Source organism: Apium graveolens, chromosome 6 (genome assembly GCF_009905375.1).
Source record: "Apium graveolens cultivar Ventura chromosome 6, ASM990537v1, whole genome shotgun sequence".
In the NCBI taxonomy this organism is placed as follows: Eukaryota; Viridiplantae; Streptophyta; class Magnoliopsida; order Apiales; family Apiaceae; genus Apium; species Apium graveolens.
Genome location: NC_133652.1, coordinates 92,996,007 through 93,014,604, shown reverse-complemented (window position 1 = coordinate 93,014,604; position 18,598 = coordinate 92,996,007). Strand labels below are relative to the sequence as shown.

Sequence of the window (18,598 nt, the reverse complement as noted above, 5' to 3'; positions counted from 1 at the left end):
GTGCGATTGCGAATCTCTCTTTTTTCTAAATTATTATTATTAAGCAAAGATTAGTACTAGTATTTAATTCTGCCAAGGTGGTCCTAAACCCACTGATTTGAAATGCTCAGTTTTATATTGCGTTGTTCTGGATTGTGTTGCATACAAAGACTTTACAATTACAACTTACAAGATGGTGCATGAAGGAAAATGGTCACCAAAAAGACAAAGAAATGTTCACCACAACAAAAAGCAAACCAATCTTCAAGGCTATATATCCAAAAATGTTCAATTCATCCATTCTAGCGATTTAAATGGTAAAATATTCATGTTCTACGGTAAAATATGATGAACTGAAATGTTACAAAACTCACAAGCGACAATCGATATGTTACAAAAGATCACTTCTTCATTCCAGAAAACTAAAAGAAAGAAGAAAATATATAGCCCCCAACCAAAACAATGGGATATTATCAAAGCTATTATGAACAGAAGACTTCTATTCCCTTGGCTAATTTTGCAAGAGGGAGGAAATTTAACTACTTTTTTAAATCATCAATAAGCAGGTCATCTATCATACCATTTCTTCAATGCTCTTATCAGTAATCTCAGAGGTCAAGTCAATTTGTGATAACTGGCAAGAGAAAAGTGAAATAAGAAGTGGGTTTCTTCTTAGACAGGTCATGAAATCGTCCTTGCTGATCTTCCCATCATTGTCTTTGTCAAACAATTTAAAGACTTCTTGAGTCTGCAAGTGACAAGAGTTAAAAAAAATAAGCTCATACATAGGTCAAGCTGCAAACCTCTTCAATACTTCTCATATTAATAACAACATATCAAGAAAATAAATAAAAATGATGAACTAATTAACATCCTCACCTCATCCTCGTTTATGTCCGGGATTGCAAGCAGAATGGCATCTCGTAGCTGCGATGAATTACAGGAATTAAATGCATGGTAATTATAGTGTCATTTTAAAGGAAAAGTTAAAGAAGACGTACTTCTTGCTGTGTAATGTAACGATTGACATTAGCATCACATATAGTGAATGCTACTTCACAGGCTCGTCGAAACAACGGTAGCTTCAGGATATGTGACGACCCAACCAAAAACTGCAGTTATGACATACACTAATCAAGAGGCAGTAAATCAAATTGGTACTATTGAAATGAGTGTCTAAATCTTCCACAGTATACAAACTCAATTCGTATTAAAGAAAAAGCTCCGCTGATGCTTTGGGAGCATTCAAAAAATAGCCATACTGAATAAGCTGCATTACAACTGTAACAAATTTTTTAAAGAAATTTTAAGAAGTTTGAGATGCAATGGATGTAAATATGTACGAGTGTCTATATACCCATTCAAAAAATTAATCTGACTCAGCTTGCTGCTGTATTACTTTGAGCATGATTTTAAATTAGAAAACTACCAGAAATTGTCAAGCCAAATTGCAGCACACTGCCAAGGAATTGTCTAGCAGTACTCGTATTACAAGAGAAAATACTACTGCCTCCTTCGCAAGATAAGAGTCAAACTTTTTGCACAATTACTAATGAAAAAAGTTCACGAACAAATTACAATAATAATACTCCATCCCATTTTAATAGTCCACTTTGCAAAAAAAATATTTCCCAAAATATTTGTCATGTTCTCTATCCCATGCAAATTTTATAGTTTCAATATTTGACTAAATAAAGTCACAAGACCCTCCTCATAAATATCATTGCCTAGAAATTTAAAATGCACATTATTTAATGGCTTTTGTGTGTGCATATATATTTATACACTTACTTACCTCTTGAAGTATGTGTAATTAATATAATGTATAAAAACTAAGTTATATTGTTGTGTGAAAACCAGGGAAAATATACTGCATTATCTATTTCTTAATATGTGTGAAATTTGCAAAGTGGACTATTAAAATGGGATGGAGGGAGCATTATAAAGATACAATTATGACCCGTCCACAAAGGCACTGATTGTCTAAAATAAGGCAAAGTAGAAGTAAATAAGTTACTTTTTGGATCTGAATATTTTACTTGTCGACAAACAGGTACCAAGTGATATGAGGAATGAATAGAGCCTTCCGCAAGCAATGAAAGGGAGTTATACAAAAAAAATTCTATAATTTATTTTTATGTTTTGCTATTCAGGAGGATGTTTACTTATGTGCCTAGTCAAGGGCTTCGAGAAGGCTGAATACCTATAAATGATTAACATACAATATAAATGCTTAGAATACAACAGGCCCAAAGTATATAATAGCATGCAGCATTGAGCATACTATGACTATTGAAATGCAATTTTAAACAGAAATGAGGATATCAGATTATTACAAAGGCCTAAAAAAGAGTACTTTCAACGTGCCCAAGTGAACATATAATTTGTATGTGCATTTGCGCATGATTGAAATTCACATCACATGTACAGGGAATAACAAGCTAATGTGAATGTTTTATTAGGACACACCTGCTTGAATGTTAAACGACCTGTGTTTTTCGCATCAAGGAACCGAAAGATCTGAAACAAAGAAAGAGTTAACAAAACTAAAGGTTGAAACGGAATCTACAGTTCAAACACCATGATTGAAATATTAGTCTAATTTGTATTCTGTAATGAATTTCACTAGCAACTGTTCCCATATTAGATCTGTAAGATAGTCTTAATAAAGAACTAAACTATAAGATACACATGAAACATGATTGTCAACAGTATATTACAACATACTAAACTAGATTTGGTGGCTGACCTTCTCAGACATACAACAGTGCTTCAATCTCATAACCCTTAAAAAGTCATCGATTCCAATGTGTCCACTGTTAAAAGGGAAAAGTTACACGAACAAGAATGGTATTAGCATAAAATGTTCCAACAAACTGGCACAGAGTGACTATCAGTAAACATTTAACGACACTTATGGTGTGCTAGGTGATCATTGAGTTTGATAAATCTTTATTGGTATGAATAAAGAACTTTAAATTGTGGATATTAGAAGTTCCATTCTGGCAATTTATATAAATAAATAACCAGACAAATTAGTTTCCCAGTTACACATGTGCCTGAGTACCACGAGGATGCAATGCCACAATACCTGTTATCTGGGTTCATGGAAAGAAATATTTCCAAAAATTGCACAGCTTCGAAAGAGCTTATATGGTACAACTGAAACAGAAGAAAAATTTTAATTCAGCAAGTAGTCCAAGATATTAATTCTAGTTACTACAAAGGACTAAAAAAATAAAAAAATAATAACTTATTCTACCTTATATTACATAATCTTACTTAAACAATTATAAGAAAAGGAAAAATTCCCCTACGTACGTACTTCGGGGAGTTATATGGTACATAGTGCAAATTGATGGCATAATCGTAATCATATTCACAAATCCTTCTTTTACAAAAATACCCTTTGTATATTCATATTAAAACTCTTTGCATCTCACCTAAGTTAGGTGAGTACGTACCTAGGGCCCTTAAACCCACTTTCCCTACCAAAATAATAATTATGACAATATTTCTTCACTTTTTTTTGCAGGAAAAGGGAATATTGCACAAACCAACAAAGAGCATTATCCAAAAAAATAGAGGCAAAAACTAACACAACACATCGAGCCAATAACTCAGTCTGAACTGTTGTTCTAGCACAGATTGGTTCATCATGAGAAAGAGGAACAATGCATAATTATGAACTGTGTGGTCAGCGACTTGCTGATTTTGAACACAGTCAAGAGTACCTTTTGCTTAGTAAATTATTAAAAGCTATGTTAAACCAGAGGAGGGAAATAGAATGAATGTTTTTATACATAAAATAAAATTTTAACTTTTAAGAGAGGATTCTAAGCCAATAACCATGCATTAAAACACAGAAAAGTAAGGTCCGATCTTATACAAATTTACAGCAGACTTAAAGTAGCATATGTTATCACAATTCACAGACTCACCGATTCCACACTTGCCATTTCAACCATATATAGTGACGGGTTCTCCTGAGAACAAACATTAAAAATGTTAATGTCAACAGAAAGTGATACTTACTGACATTATAATGACTAATATTAAGATGTATGGTAAACACTAAAGAGGATGTTGGAATTGACAATAAGGAACTAAATATTGAAACATCTGGTGCATTTTAGAGCAGGTAAGCAGGTAATCTTAAGCTGCACAGTTTACTATGTAAAAAACTAGAATGATACTGAAATGTGGAATCCTAAGAAAAAATAATACCTTTTCCTAAATAAGGTCTTACAGAGCAAGTCAATCTAATGCACAGTAACTAGTGCAGCAACATATGAAAAAATCAAACTCCACTAATGACTGACTAAGCTAATATATACTCTTGCAAAATAATAGAGTTAGCATTATTGTATCATGTCAACCAAGTCTTCTTCCATATTTGCTAGTAGCCTAGTAGTACTATACCTCTACTGGAATAATTTTGCAAAAACGATCACAACAATAGTATTATCAATCTATTCACCTTTTTAGATTCCAGTGCCTTGGCAAGAAGCATCACGTCCCCGAAAGCATGAGATGTTTGTACAACATTGAGCGCTCTACACATGGCATGAGCTGTCTGCACATACACATAGCCAACTGTAATCTACTAAAACAACATATCTAACTTAAAGAGCTCATTTAAGAAGACGATACGTAGCTACTGAGTCACGTGCAGTACATAAACACACACAGATTGATAAGTGAGGTTTAGTACAGCAATTGTAATTTGTAACATATGATATGAAACCACAGTAAATAACTTATTATATCAAGATAACTTTTACTCCATTCTTAGCACAAAAATGTCGTTATTTAAAAAGAGTGCTGATGCTGAAGAAATATAACCAAACTACATTCATTTCAAAGACGTAGCATACAAAGCTGATTTAGGGTAAATTTCAGTGTACAGATTATCTTGTTTTATTTTCCTGATAAATTGGTTTAAGGTACATCATAGAGCACAATTCACAATTTTTGTTACAATTTTATGCTCGGTAATTATAGTGGCAAAAAGAATACTCCCTTCTATTCTCAAAAGTAAGTACATAGATTCGAAACATATAAAATGCGGTTACGTTTTTTTTGAAAAAAAAAAGAAAAAATATGATGATTTTTCATTGTTAATAACGTTAATAAACGAAAATTTTTGTAGTCTTTTTATTGATTACGTAACAAATTAGAATATTATCCAGACTTGTAGATAAAATTGAAAATGTTGAGAATTGTATATTGACTAAGTGGAGATAATATGTAATTTGCAAGATTAGAAATAATCTAATATTCTAGAAGACCATATACAACTGAAGGAATTTGTCTCAATTGGAGTACAAATCGTGCCGTTTAATGTTAACAATTATAAAGAAATACCATGCACTTAGAGGGGTTTGATATATTTACTTTTTTGTAAAAAAATATGGAAGAGTTGCTTCTTTGTGGTTCTCTCAATATAAAGAGACGAAACTATATATTCGATAGTTAAGATTTTTATTCTAGCTATAGGCAGCATATTGTATCGCTTCCCCTCGTGTACTCATAGCTGCAAGTTTATAAAAAAAATTCAAGTTTGCCGATGGATGTTTCTGAATGTCTTTAAATTCTAATAAGTTTTCATTCTTTCTCCGATTATGGTTGCTTAAAACCTCTTTAATAGGCACATTTAATCATTTGAAAGCTAAGATATATAAATAATAGTGGTCTAGTATGTAATTGTTCATTATATTATTAAACATTAAAATAAACCATGAAATGAGGACCGGCAGATAAAGAACACGCCCGAACCCGGCCCAAATGGGACATCTGATAATATGGAGTATGGGAATGGACAGACCTATGTTTATGGTTCTAGTCCAGTGGGAGCTAACCGCTCGTTGAGTCTGTTTTTTTTTTAATTTAATTTTAAGGTACTAGTTATTACTTAACAATTACTAAGTAATAAATTAGATGTAGAAAGAAAAAGCTATTGCTACTACATTATTTTTAATCTTAAACCCATAGTTGTTAAGGCGTCGCCTAGCCTAGGCGACGTCTAGGCGACTAGGTGGTGAAAAACGGGTAGACGTCCGACCCGTCTTCCTTTTTAGTGGGTAGGCGACGCCTAGGGTCATCTAGGCGGCTAGGAGACCGCCTAATTCGTCCAAATCCGCCTAGGCGGTCTTATTTTGACCTAGTCCAGCCCATTCTTTTTTAGGCCCAGTCCAACCCAGTTTCTTATTTTAAGTTATAAGACGACTCACTTGCTACAGCCGTCACTACTTAACCCTAATCAACCATCGACACAAAGAGCAGCGATCTATTGAATTCTTCTTCTTTCTTCTTATCTCTTTTATACACATACATATATAGACATATATGTATATATATATACTTCTCTTCTTCTTTTCTTTTCTCTTCTTCTTCTTCTTCTTCTTCTTCTTCTTCTTCTCTTTTCTTTTCTTTTCTTTTACTCTTTTACTCTTTGGTAGTGTATGTAATTATTGTTACTCTATTTTATTACAACATAAAAAATGTATGTAAATATAAAATATATCCAGTTTATATAGTAACCGTATAATCCACCTAATGATCGTCTAGGCGAGCGCCTAACCATCTATGCGGTTAGGCGGTAGAGTGTCGTCTAGCCTCGTCTTTACGTCTTAACAAGTATGCGTAAACCAATGTGGTATTCCCTTAATCATTCCACTGTACATAATAGACTTGTCAACATAGCTAAAATTTCAATTTTAAATGTAAATATACATGTATAAATCAAATAAATATAAACTTGCAATTCAATAAATACATAAGCTAAACTTAAAAATGGAAAAAATATATATGGTTTGATTGCAAGGATTGAACTCATGCCACATTACAACCAAATTTTACTACAAAACAAGGTAAGAGGGCCCCCAGACAATATACTAAAATTAGTAAGTACTAGACAGTATTACTCTAAATTTCAGTGGATATTGTGGCCTACACTCAACCTAACACTAAATTCACCTATAGGTATCGGGCGGGGACAAGGCATTATGTTTTTGTCTCCAAGCATATGGTGTAGGTATTGGATATAAATCTTGCAGGAAACCAGCTTTGCAAGAATATATACACACACATATATAAAATTATATATAGGGAGTGTTCCCCATAGCAGCGGGTGTGATGTAAACAAAATCTGTTAGGAAAGTTTAGGAATTGAGGTCCTCAACCCCGATGTTTATATTAATTTCTACTTGTTTATTATTTGCTCAAGTTAGTTTTATCTTTGATTAATTTTCATGTAAAAAAATAAATTTAAAAGTTGAGGTTGAGTTCTTTCTGAATCAACTTCTACTTGCCTACATACTCGCATTAGCCCATTCATATTCGATCTTGCATTACCAAGAATTTTTTTTTCTTTAATAATCCCAAAACATGAATACACAAATTGAGGTTAAGCATTATTTCATTTGCTTTATTCCAAATATAACAGATTAACAGCAATAGAACTGATAACATATGACAACAATATTGCAGCAATTTTTTTTACTTCTACTCACCTTTTCAGCAAAACGCACAGCATTTTCCTTTTGATTTTCTAAGGGTGGTACAACAGGTAGAAACTCAATCTGAACAGATCCAAGATAACAACACATTTGGAAACAAATTACTAGAAGCATTGGTTGGATTGATAATCTTACTAAAAAACCTTTACATCATACAATAATAATCTTAGGATAAAAAAAGAAAGCTGTTATATGCACCTCCATAAAATTATGAAACTGGGTCATCATTCTAAACATGAGCTTAGCCAGTGATATATTCCCCCTAAACCGAAAGAAAGTGAAACAAAAAAGATAATCAGAGTTAATAATAAGAGCATTTACAAGAGTTCGCAGAGAAGAAAAAATCATACCAAGATTGATCAAAGTGTACATGAGGATATCGAACAACAACAGGCTGGATAGCATAACCAGGAATAAATGCACCAAGTTGGAATGAGATAAGTGATCTTCCATTTGTTGTGGTTCCTTCCGGAAATAATAAGACACGAGGATATCTATTGCAACCGGCCTTTCTCTGTATTTAAACCCTTAAAAGCATACATCTGTATCAAATAGCTTATATATTGACAGCATTTGAAGATTTTATAGCAGATAAATTCACAATATAAGAACTTGTAAATCAATTTTCAGATTCCAATAATATATGATGGACGACCCTTTTAAAGGACCAATCTTAATTTGAACATTATTATAGGCTTTAGAAGCCCAACACTTGAGAGATTCTAGAATAAGCACAACTATTTTATTATTTAAGTTCATAATTGTCATTAAGATTAGGATATAAACTTACCTTTATATTTTGATTTCACTTAAGAAAGATTGTTTATTTTCATTATACATAAGGATTAATCTTGTAATTCAACTAAATTATTTATATAGGAAGTAGTTTATTTTGTGTTCGAATTTCCAGTCCCAACCCCCATTGTTCATGACCCATGTCCCATCACAAAATCTATGAGCCATAAACGTGAATAACCCTACTACACTGATTACAAAAACAATTGTTAATCAATGTCATCAACAAAGAAGAAACAACTAGTGTAGGTGAGCAACAACGGGGATTTCAAACAGATTCCTACTAACAAATTACAGCATTATTACAAAGGGGGCACTACATCCAATAATTATATTTAAATAACTAAATGCTCTTGGAAGAAACAGAATGAGGCTGGAAATCAAGAAGATAAAAGGTAAAAGCTAAGGATGCAAATTTTTTATCTTAGGGTAAGTGAAGGAAAAATAGAGGAGAAACCAATGATCATTCTTTTTAATATTGATAAAATTGACCTCTACTTTATTCATGTGAATGGATTGGAAGAAATGATGAAATTTTTTTTGTAAACAATCAGAAAATTGTGTAAATTCCTTCTAATATTACTCAATAATATCATTGTTTCGAACAAAACACATGAACTAATTTTATCTTATCACTTGTCATGAAGTTGATCATTAGGAAACTAATTAGAAAGTAAATGCCGGTGAAAGGTGATCTACAAGTCCATCTACGTGGCGAAGAAAGACAATCAACTTCTTTTAGCTTAACAACAAGAGTCTCCTTTTTTTGTGTAATTTTCTTGTTAGTGATGTTCTTCTTATTATAATAAGTTCTTAATAATGGGAACGATATACGAAGAAAAAAGAAATATGCTTACAACATGACATTAAATGTTGTCCTTCGAACATGTTAACTAAGGTACATAAGAACAATGAAAAGATACTACATGGGGAAGGTATAATATCTTCCTACCTTTATTTCGCTAATTGCATGCTTCCTTGATGACGGTGTAAACCTATTAACATAAATCACCTAAGACAGATAGTAAGAAAGAACATTTAAAAATAGCATTTTTGAAATATAAATGTAGTGTCCACAAAAAACTCAAGGAAACATCGGGACCTGTTATTTAGGAACTAAAAAGCTATTAATAGATTACAAGTTGAATTCATTTCACATATAAAATACATATAAGCTTACCTGCATAGCCCTGATGATGGTTCCAACAAAGGGCATTGAATCATGGGAGTCACTGGCAACAATGGTGGGGAAAAATTCATAAAAATAAAAAATAGGATCGATATATGACACATGATTTGAGACAATTATAGGAGCAATCTCCCTTGGAGCAGGTTTTCCTTTTCGTTTTATCCAATGATAGCTGCAGGATACAAAGAAGAAAAAGCACTAACATTAGTTTTTTATACATGAGAGCAAGGCTTAAACATACACAATGTTAACCAATAAAAACTTTTCGAAAATCAAGAGTAAGTCTTCTCACGTCAAGCTTTCTGATAAAAACCTCGGTAGTGTGACTCACCATGTAAAACTAGAACCTACTTTAGCACTACAATCTGAACATACTAAAATCTCACATCTAAACAACCAATCCAAATACATATAGCAACACTCAATATAAACTAATGCAACTTATCTTGCCGAAAGGAAACATGTGTGTTTACACATGTGAAAAGAATGCAAGAGAGTCATGTTCCACTACAAACACTACAAACATCCGATTTCACTAAATACATCTATAGGGTTCAATTTACTCCAAATTTACAAATAAGCTCTGTTATTTGGATTCACGCAGACAAGTATCCATATGACAAACTCAGAATGCCTAAAAATCCGAGACACGACGAACTTGTCCTATTCTTAAATACAGGTTAATAATTCACAAATATAAAGATTCACTAAAATAGAAACAATCATATACTACTAAATAAAATTCACTAGAAACACATATAATCATACAGAATTCATTCAGTGTGGAGTTTGGAGTTTAAAATAATTTGCATTCGAAAGCGAGGCTGTATATATCATAGAAATGAAGTAGCTTACCCAAAAGAAAACAAAATACCCCGGGTGACTAACCGGGTAACCCACATTAATCTACACCTCCAATTAGGCATAGGATTATCTTTATCTTTCCAACCAAAAAGAGCAAGTTTAGTAGCCACAAAACCAATCATCATACAAATCGCAAACAACACAAGCCTAAGCAAAGCAATTGGCAAACAAATCACAATCTTAACCCACTCATAAACCCCTTCAATTTCCAAAGTATGGTTCCTAAACGGATCCAAAGTTGTGGAAACGGGTACATCAAACCCGGAGGATGATCCAAGAAACTCAAATGGGCCATCAAGATTTTCAAAATGGGGATGGCCCAATTGATAATCTTGGGTTTGTGGGGCTTGATTTGAAAAGGGTGGTTGATCATCGTCATCATGAACGGTGAGGATTAATTGGGGTTGTTGTTCAACGAGAGGGGCTGAGAGATCTTGATCTTCCATTGAATCGAGAAGAAGAAAGTCAACTGGAGAAATGGACTCCAGAATTGTAGAGGAAGATGGAGAATGTATAGACACAGATGTAATATATACAGAGAGTGTGTGTTTGGGGTCTAGTCAGAGATGAGTTGGGGGCCGTCTTTGGGTTTAATGGTTTCAATAAATACACTTGGTACGCTTTGATTTGGTGATTGCTTTTATGCTCCCCCTTATGGCCACGTGCTTTTGGATCTGTGCATGTCATTTTCTTTCTTTTTATTAGAAGGGCAGGTACTGAGGTACACCGGGCTTGCCTCGTTCGAACTCTCTTAAATATAATTTATTTAGTTAAATAAACTGGGTTTGGTAAAAAAAAAACTAATCATAATTATATTTAAAAACTGTATATACATTTTAAATTTGGATAAAAATAAAATGGTTCTTAAAAGTAATTTACACATCCACAAGTTGTGTGTGGATCATACCACACGTCTTTATGAAAAAGTTGTCAGTGGAGTGTGGAGCACTCATCTTTATAAATTTTTACAGTATTAACAAGTGCACTTGTATTTATTTTTTTAATTACGCAAGAGGAACATTATAATTTATAGCCTATAGTTTGGACAATTCTACACAACGGTGTAACATAGCTGGAATATTCTTCCTTACACTTGCATTCAATTGGTAGAAGCTATGTGATCTCTGCTTTTTATATACACGGAATAATAGTTTCCCAAGTAAAGACAATTTATGTCTGTATTCTACTTGGTGTTAACTGATGATGTACAATACTATCATAGTATTTGAGTGCTTTACATCAGATGATTCAGGCAGCATTGTCTATCTGCAAGCTCTAGGTTGACCCAAGGATGACCTACTTATCACTATCGTCGCCAGAGTACAAGTCAATTTGACTAGGGTGGTTGTCTGTATTATCGTGTTCTTCCCCATTTAGACTTGAACTACTGTCTGCATGATTAACAATTGATTCTCGTTCTCGTTCAGTAAGGACGATCCCGCGCTCATAAGGCTTATTGTCATTACCCCCTATGCTGTCATGTTGTTCCCCTTTGACAGCCGACTCACTGTCTGTACGATCATCATATTGTTCTCGCTCAGTGAGGAATATCCCGCCCTCGTTAGGCTTATAGTCATTACCCCTCCATATCACAATCTGCTCCTTCTCAAATGTTACCAATTTACAAGGAACTAAATCCTATCAACATCGGAAAAAAAAATAGAGCAATTGAGTTGAAATTTAAGGTCTAAAGTAAGGAAAAATTGCAACTATCATTTAGGAAGAGAGTGAGAAGCTCAAAACAATGTGAAAAAAATAAGGGGCAAACAATTAAAGGGTACACCCTATGCAAGAAGCAAGACATAATTACCCTTAGTTTGCAGCCAATTTTTTTATAGTCACTCTTTTCAAGGCCTTTACAGTCTATACGGATTAGCTCTTCCATGAGAAATGCATCACGGACCATAGGTACCAGACTGCCATAATAGCCATTCTTTGCTGCATTGCACCAAAAAGTTTTTAAGTATCTACTAGAATTATTAAAAAAAAAATGAAACAGAGCATGTATACCAAGTCTTGTTAAGGCAGGAACGGCTAATCCTCGTTTTCTCATTTCTTTCGTCTCATCAATGCTTAGGCCTTCTATAGTCGTTTTTATGAGCCTTGGATATATAGGTTCTTGAGGCTTCCACAGCATGAGTGGAATTACTGGCCTCTTTCTGGGATGATAATTCCTTCCTCGGTATAATATTAGTAGACCGCCATGTCTTTGAATAATCTTACCAAAAGTTTTATCCTGAAGGATGGACATTATAATTAATTACTACAGTTTTACTAACTGACCTCATAAACAAGACTCTGGCAGTTACAAACTTGGCCATATTTAGTATACACAGGGATCATAGAAAGAATGACTGTAGGAGATGGAAACTAGAAAAAAAATGCAAAAAATTCTAGAGAAAAAATGACCTACCTCTAACTGAGTGCACACATTTTTCATATCAACAGTAGGCACACCCATACACTTGATCCTGACTGCTTCATCATGTTTCCAGTGATTATGAATATCATTCAGCATGTTGTGTGTTAGACCGTCTCTTCCTATAAGGAGATCCCACAAGAATATATCAGAGCAGTATAACAAAATATATACAACAAAAAGGCAGTTCAATATACCACCACAAAAATGTCGGTGCAAGTAATAAAACTCTAAAATAAAAGGTTCAGGCTAATACACCTAAAGATCCAGATCAGCACAACAACAAAATCTCAAGTTCCTACTTTCCTCTTCAACTTTTCCTTCCAAATGCTTTATATAAATAAATATAAAAACTAATCAATTCATTATAAATTAAAATACAATAGGACTTGGTTTCCTAATTACCACATAGATCGCATTTTCAATTCAGGAAAGTACATTCCATCTGTCATCTAAAATATATTGTTCATTAGTACTCCACATCTCAATCCACACAGAAGTTCATCATTTTCAAGTTTGAAGCTATCAAATTTCTAAAGTACCAGAACTCCAATCTAATAACCAGGGGTGCATGGACAATATGACCTAATGTAAACTCGCCCCTAAAAAATAACTCAAAACTTTCTTAATATATAAAAATATATATAGTTGTCCCCCTCCCACCCTAGCCCAGCAGCCCCTCTCGCTACTTTAAACATCCTAAAAGACAAAACTTTAAACTTAATAACATTAACAATTCGATCAAGTACTCAAATCACAAACTTACACATAAAAGCGAAATTATCGAAATGCAATTACCAAAACACACACACACGCAGAAACACACACATTACCAATATTGATCTGGCGTTTAGTTTTATGCCTCTGAAACCTCTCAACAAGAGCAATCCTCTCAGCATTACTAAGTGGGACCCCTTGAATCTTATCTCTAGTTCTTCTCCTCTTCTCTTCCAAATTCAACTCCACTTTCTCTTCATCCACTGACCTCACTTTCGGATTCACAACCGGGGCACAAACCCCGGTCCAAACCCGATCAACCCGGTCCGGTCCAAAAGGCGAGTACTTTGGCTCTCTCAATCCAATAGGCCTCACCACCTGACTACTCTCAGTGTAACTGAACCGGAAATCAAACGGGAGGGTTGATCGGACCGGGTTCTTGCCGGACCGGTCGAGAGATGACGGCGGTTTATATTGGGGTTTGGGTTTCTTGGTGGGTTTGGATTCGGGTCGGGTTTTGGTGGGGGTTTGGTGGAGAGAGGGTGGAGGATGAAATGGGTATTTGGAACGGAGGTTTGATGGGGTGTCGGAGGTGGAGAAAAGGCGGTGGCTTGCGGCGGAGATTGACGGCGGTGGATTTTTCCGGCGGGAAAGTTGAGTGAGGAGGAAGAGTAGCATTTTAAGGGTTTTAGGCTGTCAATATTGGGGTTTTAGATTAGGTGTTTAATTGTTTTTTTATCAGGTACTGTTTGGTAGGGTTCGAATTGAAACCCATGTAGCAATTTTAGTTTGGATTTTTTTGGGCACATGTTAATAAAATGTGATAAATTTATATATCTATATGTATAATAAATCCTGAATCCACCAAAATGATGGTTATTTATACCCATTATCCCAAGAGTTCATACTTAATTATTAAAAATGCCATTGAAACAGGTAAAAAACAATACTACTTCTTACTTTTGAACAAAAAGAACCCACGTGTTGCATTATTTTCTATTCAAAATTGTAGCCCTGCATTCAAAATTCAAACACATTTCATATACAAACTATACATGTATGATACACATTTCCCCATAATTTAAATTTCAAACAAAAGTTGTTCTTTTCGTACTATAAATGTACTATAGCTTTCATCTGCTCATAAATTTGTCCAGAGTATTTCAAATTTTGAATTTGAGATTGAAAACTACTTCTCTCTTTCTATTTCTTTACTCACTATCTCATTCATTCGCTCTCTTCATTTGATTATTTTATTTAGTACAAAATAATTTTGGTGATACGAACATAGTCACAGGTCGTGTAATGAATATGTAATGCAGAGTTTAATGCAGAGTTTATTGCAGTGTATGCTACTCTTACTATATGGACTGTTGTTTGATCCTAGAGTTAGTTGAAGGAAAGGGTGGGTTGTTTGAATATACAGAAAATGGCTCAAAGAAAATGATCATATGTTTATTGTCAGGAAAAGACCCATATCTGGAAGTTCAAAATCTACTCCATAGTGAGTTGCTTCTGAAAACAACCTTCTACAAGATGTTATAATTTGGATATCTTAGAAGATCAAGGTATGCATTGACACTAATTTGTTTATATTTTTTCTTTCAAAGTGTTTGCAACACATGCAAATATTTTGTTGTAGCGTCATTAATCCCATTCTACAGTCCGTTGAACAAATCTCTATTCAAATATTTAGTATCCTTAATTCTACTTAAATATAATGGACTACATTTTCTAATTCTATTTTGTTAGAAATTTATATTCAGGTACATACAAAAGAAATAGATTTGAAAACTCTGCTCTGGTCATGAAAGCAAAAGTTGTTTAGTTATATGCACAAAATAATTTATGGGTTCTAATCATAGATTAATATAAAGAGGAGATAATTTTTATAAATATCAGAATCACTCTGCCAAACAAAAGAAGACTGGATAGCAAAAGATGACCATCAACCTCAGATATCAAGGTTGGTACTATATTCTGACATCCTTTTAAAATATTATGGAACACTCTAATTGATAGATCTTCTTATGTAATGCACTTTGATGTGTGGCAGATTAAACTTATATGAATTGAGTTATTCCTTGCAATGCATATGACAATGTGTATTGCACGCTTCTTGCCCAAAATGCAAATCATGGAGCAATGGTTGATCACACATGTTTTACCGTGGAATCTATCAATGTCAGACATTCTTAAACACCCTTCCATGTAAGTCAGGGTTTTAAAATCTTAATATTAATTTAAATTAATTCCCAAGAGGCTTTAGATTTCATCTGTTACTGAAAGAGGCTAATTGTTAAGTTGCATATTGCAGAGTATTATTGAGAAACATAACAAGGTTGTGATAATAAATATGATGTGGGCTAGGCTACTTTCCTCGCACACGGATAAATGACAATTATTAGACGATAGTAACGTAGATATGTTGGTTAATAAGGAGTGGGCATGTGCTAGCCAACCATTTTAGTACATTCAGCCTTGCAGATAATTTGCTCTGTATCAATTTGCTCTGTATCAATTCATACACATTATTATTATTTCCCTTCAAATTTTATGCAAAAAGACCACTCACACGGCTAATCTTTGTATACATAAGTGTTGTATATTGTAATATACTGACTCAAAATTCAATAAGAAAATATATGTGAAGTTGAGCACAAGTTAGTAATGTGAGTATTATATAGCAAAACTATGTTAATAAAGGGAAAAAGTTACTTCAATTAAAGTCTCTTGCAAGCTTAAAACACCCTTCTAAAAATAAATTAAAAGAATTAGGTTTCAAGAAAAGAGGTGAGGTGAGAAATTGACTGCTCTGACTCTTGGAATGAAACTCAACTATTAAAGGTAAACTGTGCTCAGGACATCCCATCAATCCAAACTGCAAATATGATGCTATTGAACAAAGTTCTAGATTTTCACATTTACAAAATTTATTATCATTAATTTTGTATGAATGAAAGAATAGGTCTATGTTCATTCTTGCAGGAAGTCTATGTTAGTTCAGGTGCCCATTTTATCGAATGCAAATGAACAATAATCTAATAACTCAAGCATAACAAAATGAGGAACAGAATCATGATACATAAGTGAATATAATCTAATAACTAAGTATAACAAAATTAAAATTAATTTATAGAGCAATGTAAAATCATCATTATGTAGTGCAAAATAATGTAAAATCATCACTATAAAATGAACAATAATACCATAAATATATTTTTCATCAATTTAAAATTTGGTTCAAATAATTAAAAAATATTTATATTTTATTTTTGGCAATTCAAAACAATTTAGTATTCTTTAAAGTCTTAATTTTATAAAATTTATTTTTAATATATATAATATTGTTATGGATTAAAAACTAGGGTATATGATTGCTGTATTCATTACTAAGGAACGTGAGCTTCGAGGCTCGATTTGACAGCTCTTGTGTTTTGTGACTCAATCTGCCTTAACAAGATGCCTACGTACCTTGCTGATTGCCAAGGATCAAGTCAAAAAACGTAGTTCTTGGTGATACTTGCCCTCGGGGCTATGGCGGCGAGGGCTCACCAAGGACGTAGTGACTTTCATGCCCTCCAAGGCCTAAGTCTAAAACGTAGTTCTGATTGGTGGGGTGATGCCCCTTATATAGATGTTGGGAGTCCTTGAATTGGACTTGGGTTAGGAGACTTGGTGGACAAGTCTCAGAATTAGAATGGACTTTGGAGTCCTAAGTGGTAGGAAACTGATTCCTTATCCTTTTAGGTCCCTTGGAGGCTAATCTACTAGGATTTATGTCCTTATTGGGACTCTTCTTAATAGCTGATTTTTCCCTTATTAATTAATTACGAAATTAATTAATAATCAGGGTCTTGGGCCTCTTCTAATGGGCTTAACTGTCAGCCCAATGTCAATACAATTAATGCGATATTAATTACGCAGTCAGGGTTTATTTCATTCCCTATCATTTGCCCCCCAACATCTGGGAAACCGTAAAAGATTTCGCAGAAGTTAAGTTCATTCGTTCTCATACAGGGTATCGTTTTGGCGTAAAGTATGGAGCGACCTACACATTTACAATGATTTACCTTGTACACGGCTTCATGGTTGTTTTTTAGAACTTCCCTATCATTTTCTTACCCTTTTCCCTTTCTTTAGGAATTTTCTGGTATTTTTCAGGAATTTTCCCTTAATTTCTGGGATTTTTCTCCTAATTTTCAAGAATATTTTGATACTCACATATATTACTTCTTTAATATTTCAAGAATATTTTATCAAAAATAATTTTTGAAATTACTTTCAAATTTTCCCTAATTTTTATGGGATTTTTCTGAAATTTTCAGCCCTTTTTCGACCAGGATCCTAGTCGAAATTTCGACCTGAATCCTAGTCGAATGTTGGGGCAGCATTTCAATCCTGGTCGAAGGTTTTCGACTAGGATCCATGACCTGGATTTCGGCCAGGATTTTAGTCGAACCTTCGACCTGAATTTTGGTCGAAATTTATGTCCTTCTTTGTTTCCTGGTCGTAAGGTTTCGACTAGGATTTACGACCTAGATTTCGACCAGGATCCTAGTCGAACCCTCGACCTGGATTTTAGTCAAAATTTCTGTGCTTATTTGTTTCCTGGTCGTAAGGTTTCGACTAGGATTTACGACCTGGATTTCGACCAGGATCCTAGTCGGACCCTTGTCCAGGATTTTGGTCGAAATTTCTGGCCTTGTTCTCGAAAAATATTGTGCTTGATTCAGGAATTTAACCTCAATCCTGGTCTTATTTACCTGGACTTCGACCTCAATCCTGGTCTGGACTTCGACCTCAATCCTGGTCTGGACTTCGACCTCAATCCTGGTATGGACTTCGACCTCAATCCTGGTTTGGACTTCGACCTCAATCCTGGTCTTTTTTAACCGTAATTTTCGGGTGTCTGTTCGAAAGAATTCGAATAGAATTCACGACCTCAAATTCGACCTCAATCTTGATCTATGGTCTTTGGATGGGGCTTATTTTTGGGCTAATTTTTCCAAATTCTATTAGGATTCGGGCCTCATTTCTGGCCTTTACACTTCCAAATCCTTTTTGGATTTGGGCCTCGTTTTGGGCCTCCATATTTCCAAATCCATTAAGGAT

At 34.0% G+C, this 18,598-nt stretch overlaps 2 protein-coding genes across 3 annotated transcripts; both read right to left on the bottom strand.

The window, feature by feature from the left end:
- Positions 1 to 227: 227 nt before the first annotated feature.
- On the bottom strand, positions 228 to 10,948 carry LOC141663775 (lysophospholipid acyltransferase LPEAT2). The gene is made up of 14 exons (XM_074469590.1): positions 10,339 to 10,948; positions 9,475 to 9,655; positions 9,247 to 9,306; positions 7,850 to 8,013; positions 7,698 to 7,761; positions 7,494 to 7,562; positions 4,460 to 4,555; positions 3,921 to 3,965; positions 3,071 to 3,141; positions 2,729 to 2,795; positions 2,449 to 2,499; positions 981 to 1,091; positions 859 to 906; positions 228 to 727 (listed from the first exon to the last, which is right to left on the bottom strand). The coding sequence occupies exons 1-14, from the start codon at positions 10,791 to 10,793 to the stop codon at positions 554 to 556; spliced, it is 1,656 nt and encodes a 551-aa protein (XP_074325691.1). The 5' UTR covers positions 10,794 to 10,948; the 3' UTR covers positions 228 to 553.
- Positions 10,949 to 11,374: 426 nt separating this feature from the next.
- Positions 11,375 to 14,251, bottom strand: LOC141663776 (CRS2-associated factor 1, mitochondrial). 2 transcript variants are annotated; one of them, XM_074469592.1, is made up of 5 exons: positions 13,600 to 14,250; positions 12,761 to 12,888; positions 12,358 to 12,583; positions 12,158 to 12,285; positions 11,377 to 11,985 (listed from the first exon to the last, which is right to left on the bottom strand). In XM_074469592.1, exons 1-5 carry the CDS (start codon positions 14,159 to 14,161, stop codon positions 11,644 to 11,646), a joined length of 1,386 nt encoding a protein of 461 aa, XP_074325693.1. In that variant the 5' UTR covers positions 14,162 to 14,250; the 3' UTR covers positions 11,377 to 11,643. The 2 variants fall into 2 exon arrangements, with proteins under 2 accessions (XP_074325692.1, XP_074325693.1); XM_074469591.1 differs by having other exon boundaries at positions 11,375 to 11,985; positions 12,158 to 12,583; positions 13,600 to 14,251.
- Between the last annotated feature and the right edge of the window lie 4,347 nt (positions 14,252 to 18,598).

Bases quoted from the DNA above. Each gene is read 5' to 3' on its own strand.
- LOC141663775 (XM_074469590.1), bottom strand. From the start codon at position 10,793: ATGGAAGATCAAGATCTCTCAGCCCCTCTCGTTGAACAACAACCCCAA. The intron at 2,796-3,070 runs GTATTGTGGCAT...CCCTTTTAACAG, and splicing joins TCCATGAACCCAGATAACAG to TGGACACATTGGAATCGATG. The intron at 728-858 runs GTGAGGATGTTA...TGTCACTTGCAG, and splicing joins CGGACATAAACGAGGATGAG to ACTCAAGAAGTCTTTAAATT.
- LOC141663776 (XM_074469591.1), bottom strand. From the start codon at position 14,161: ATGCTACTCTTCCTCCTCACTCAACTTTCCCGCCGGAAAAATCCACCG. The intron at 12,584-12,760 runs GTAGGTCATTTT...TCCATCCTTCAG, and splicing joins ATGTGTGCACTCAGTTAGAG to GATAAAACTTTTGGTAAGAT. The intron at 11,986-12,157 runs GTAATTATGTCT...CGATGTTGATAG, and splicing joins AAATTGGCTGCAAACTAAGG to GATTTAGTTCCTTGTAAATT.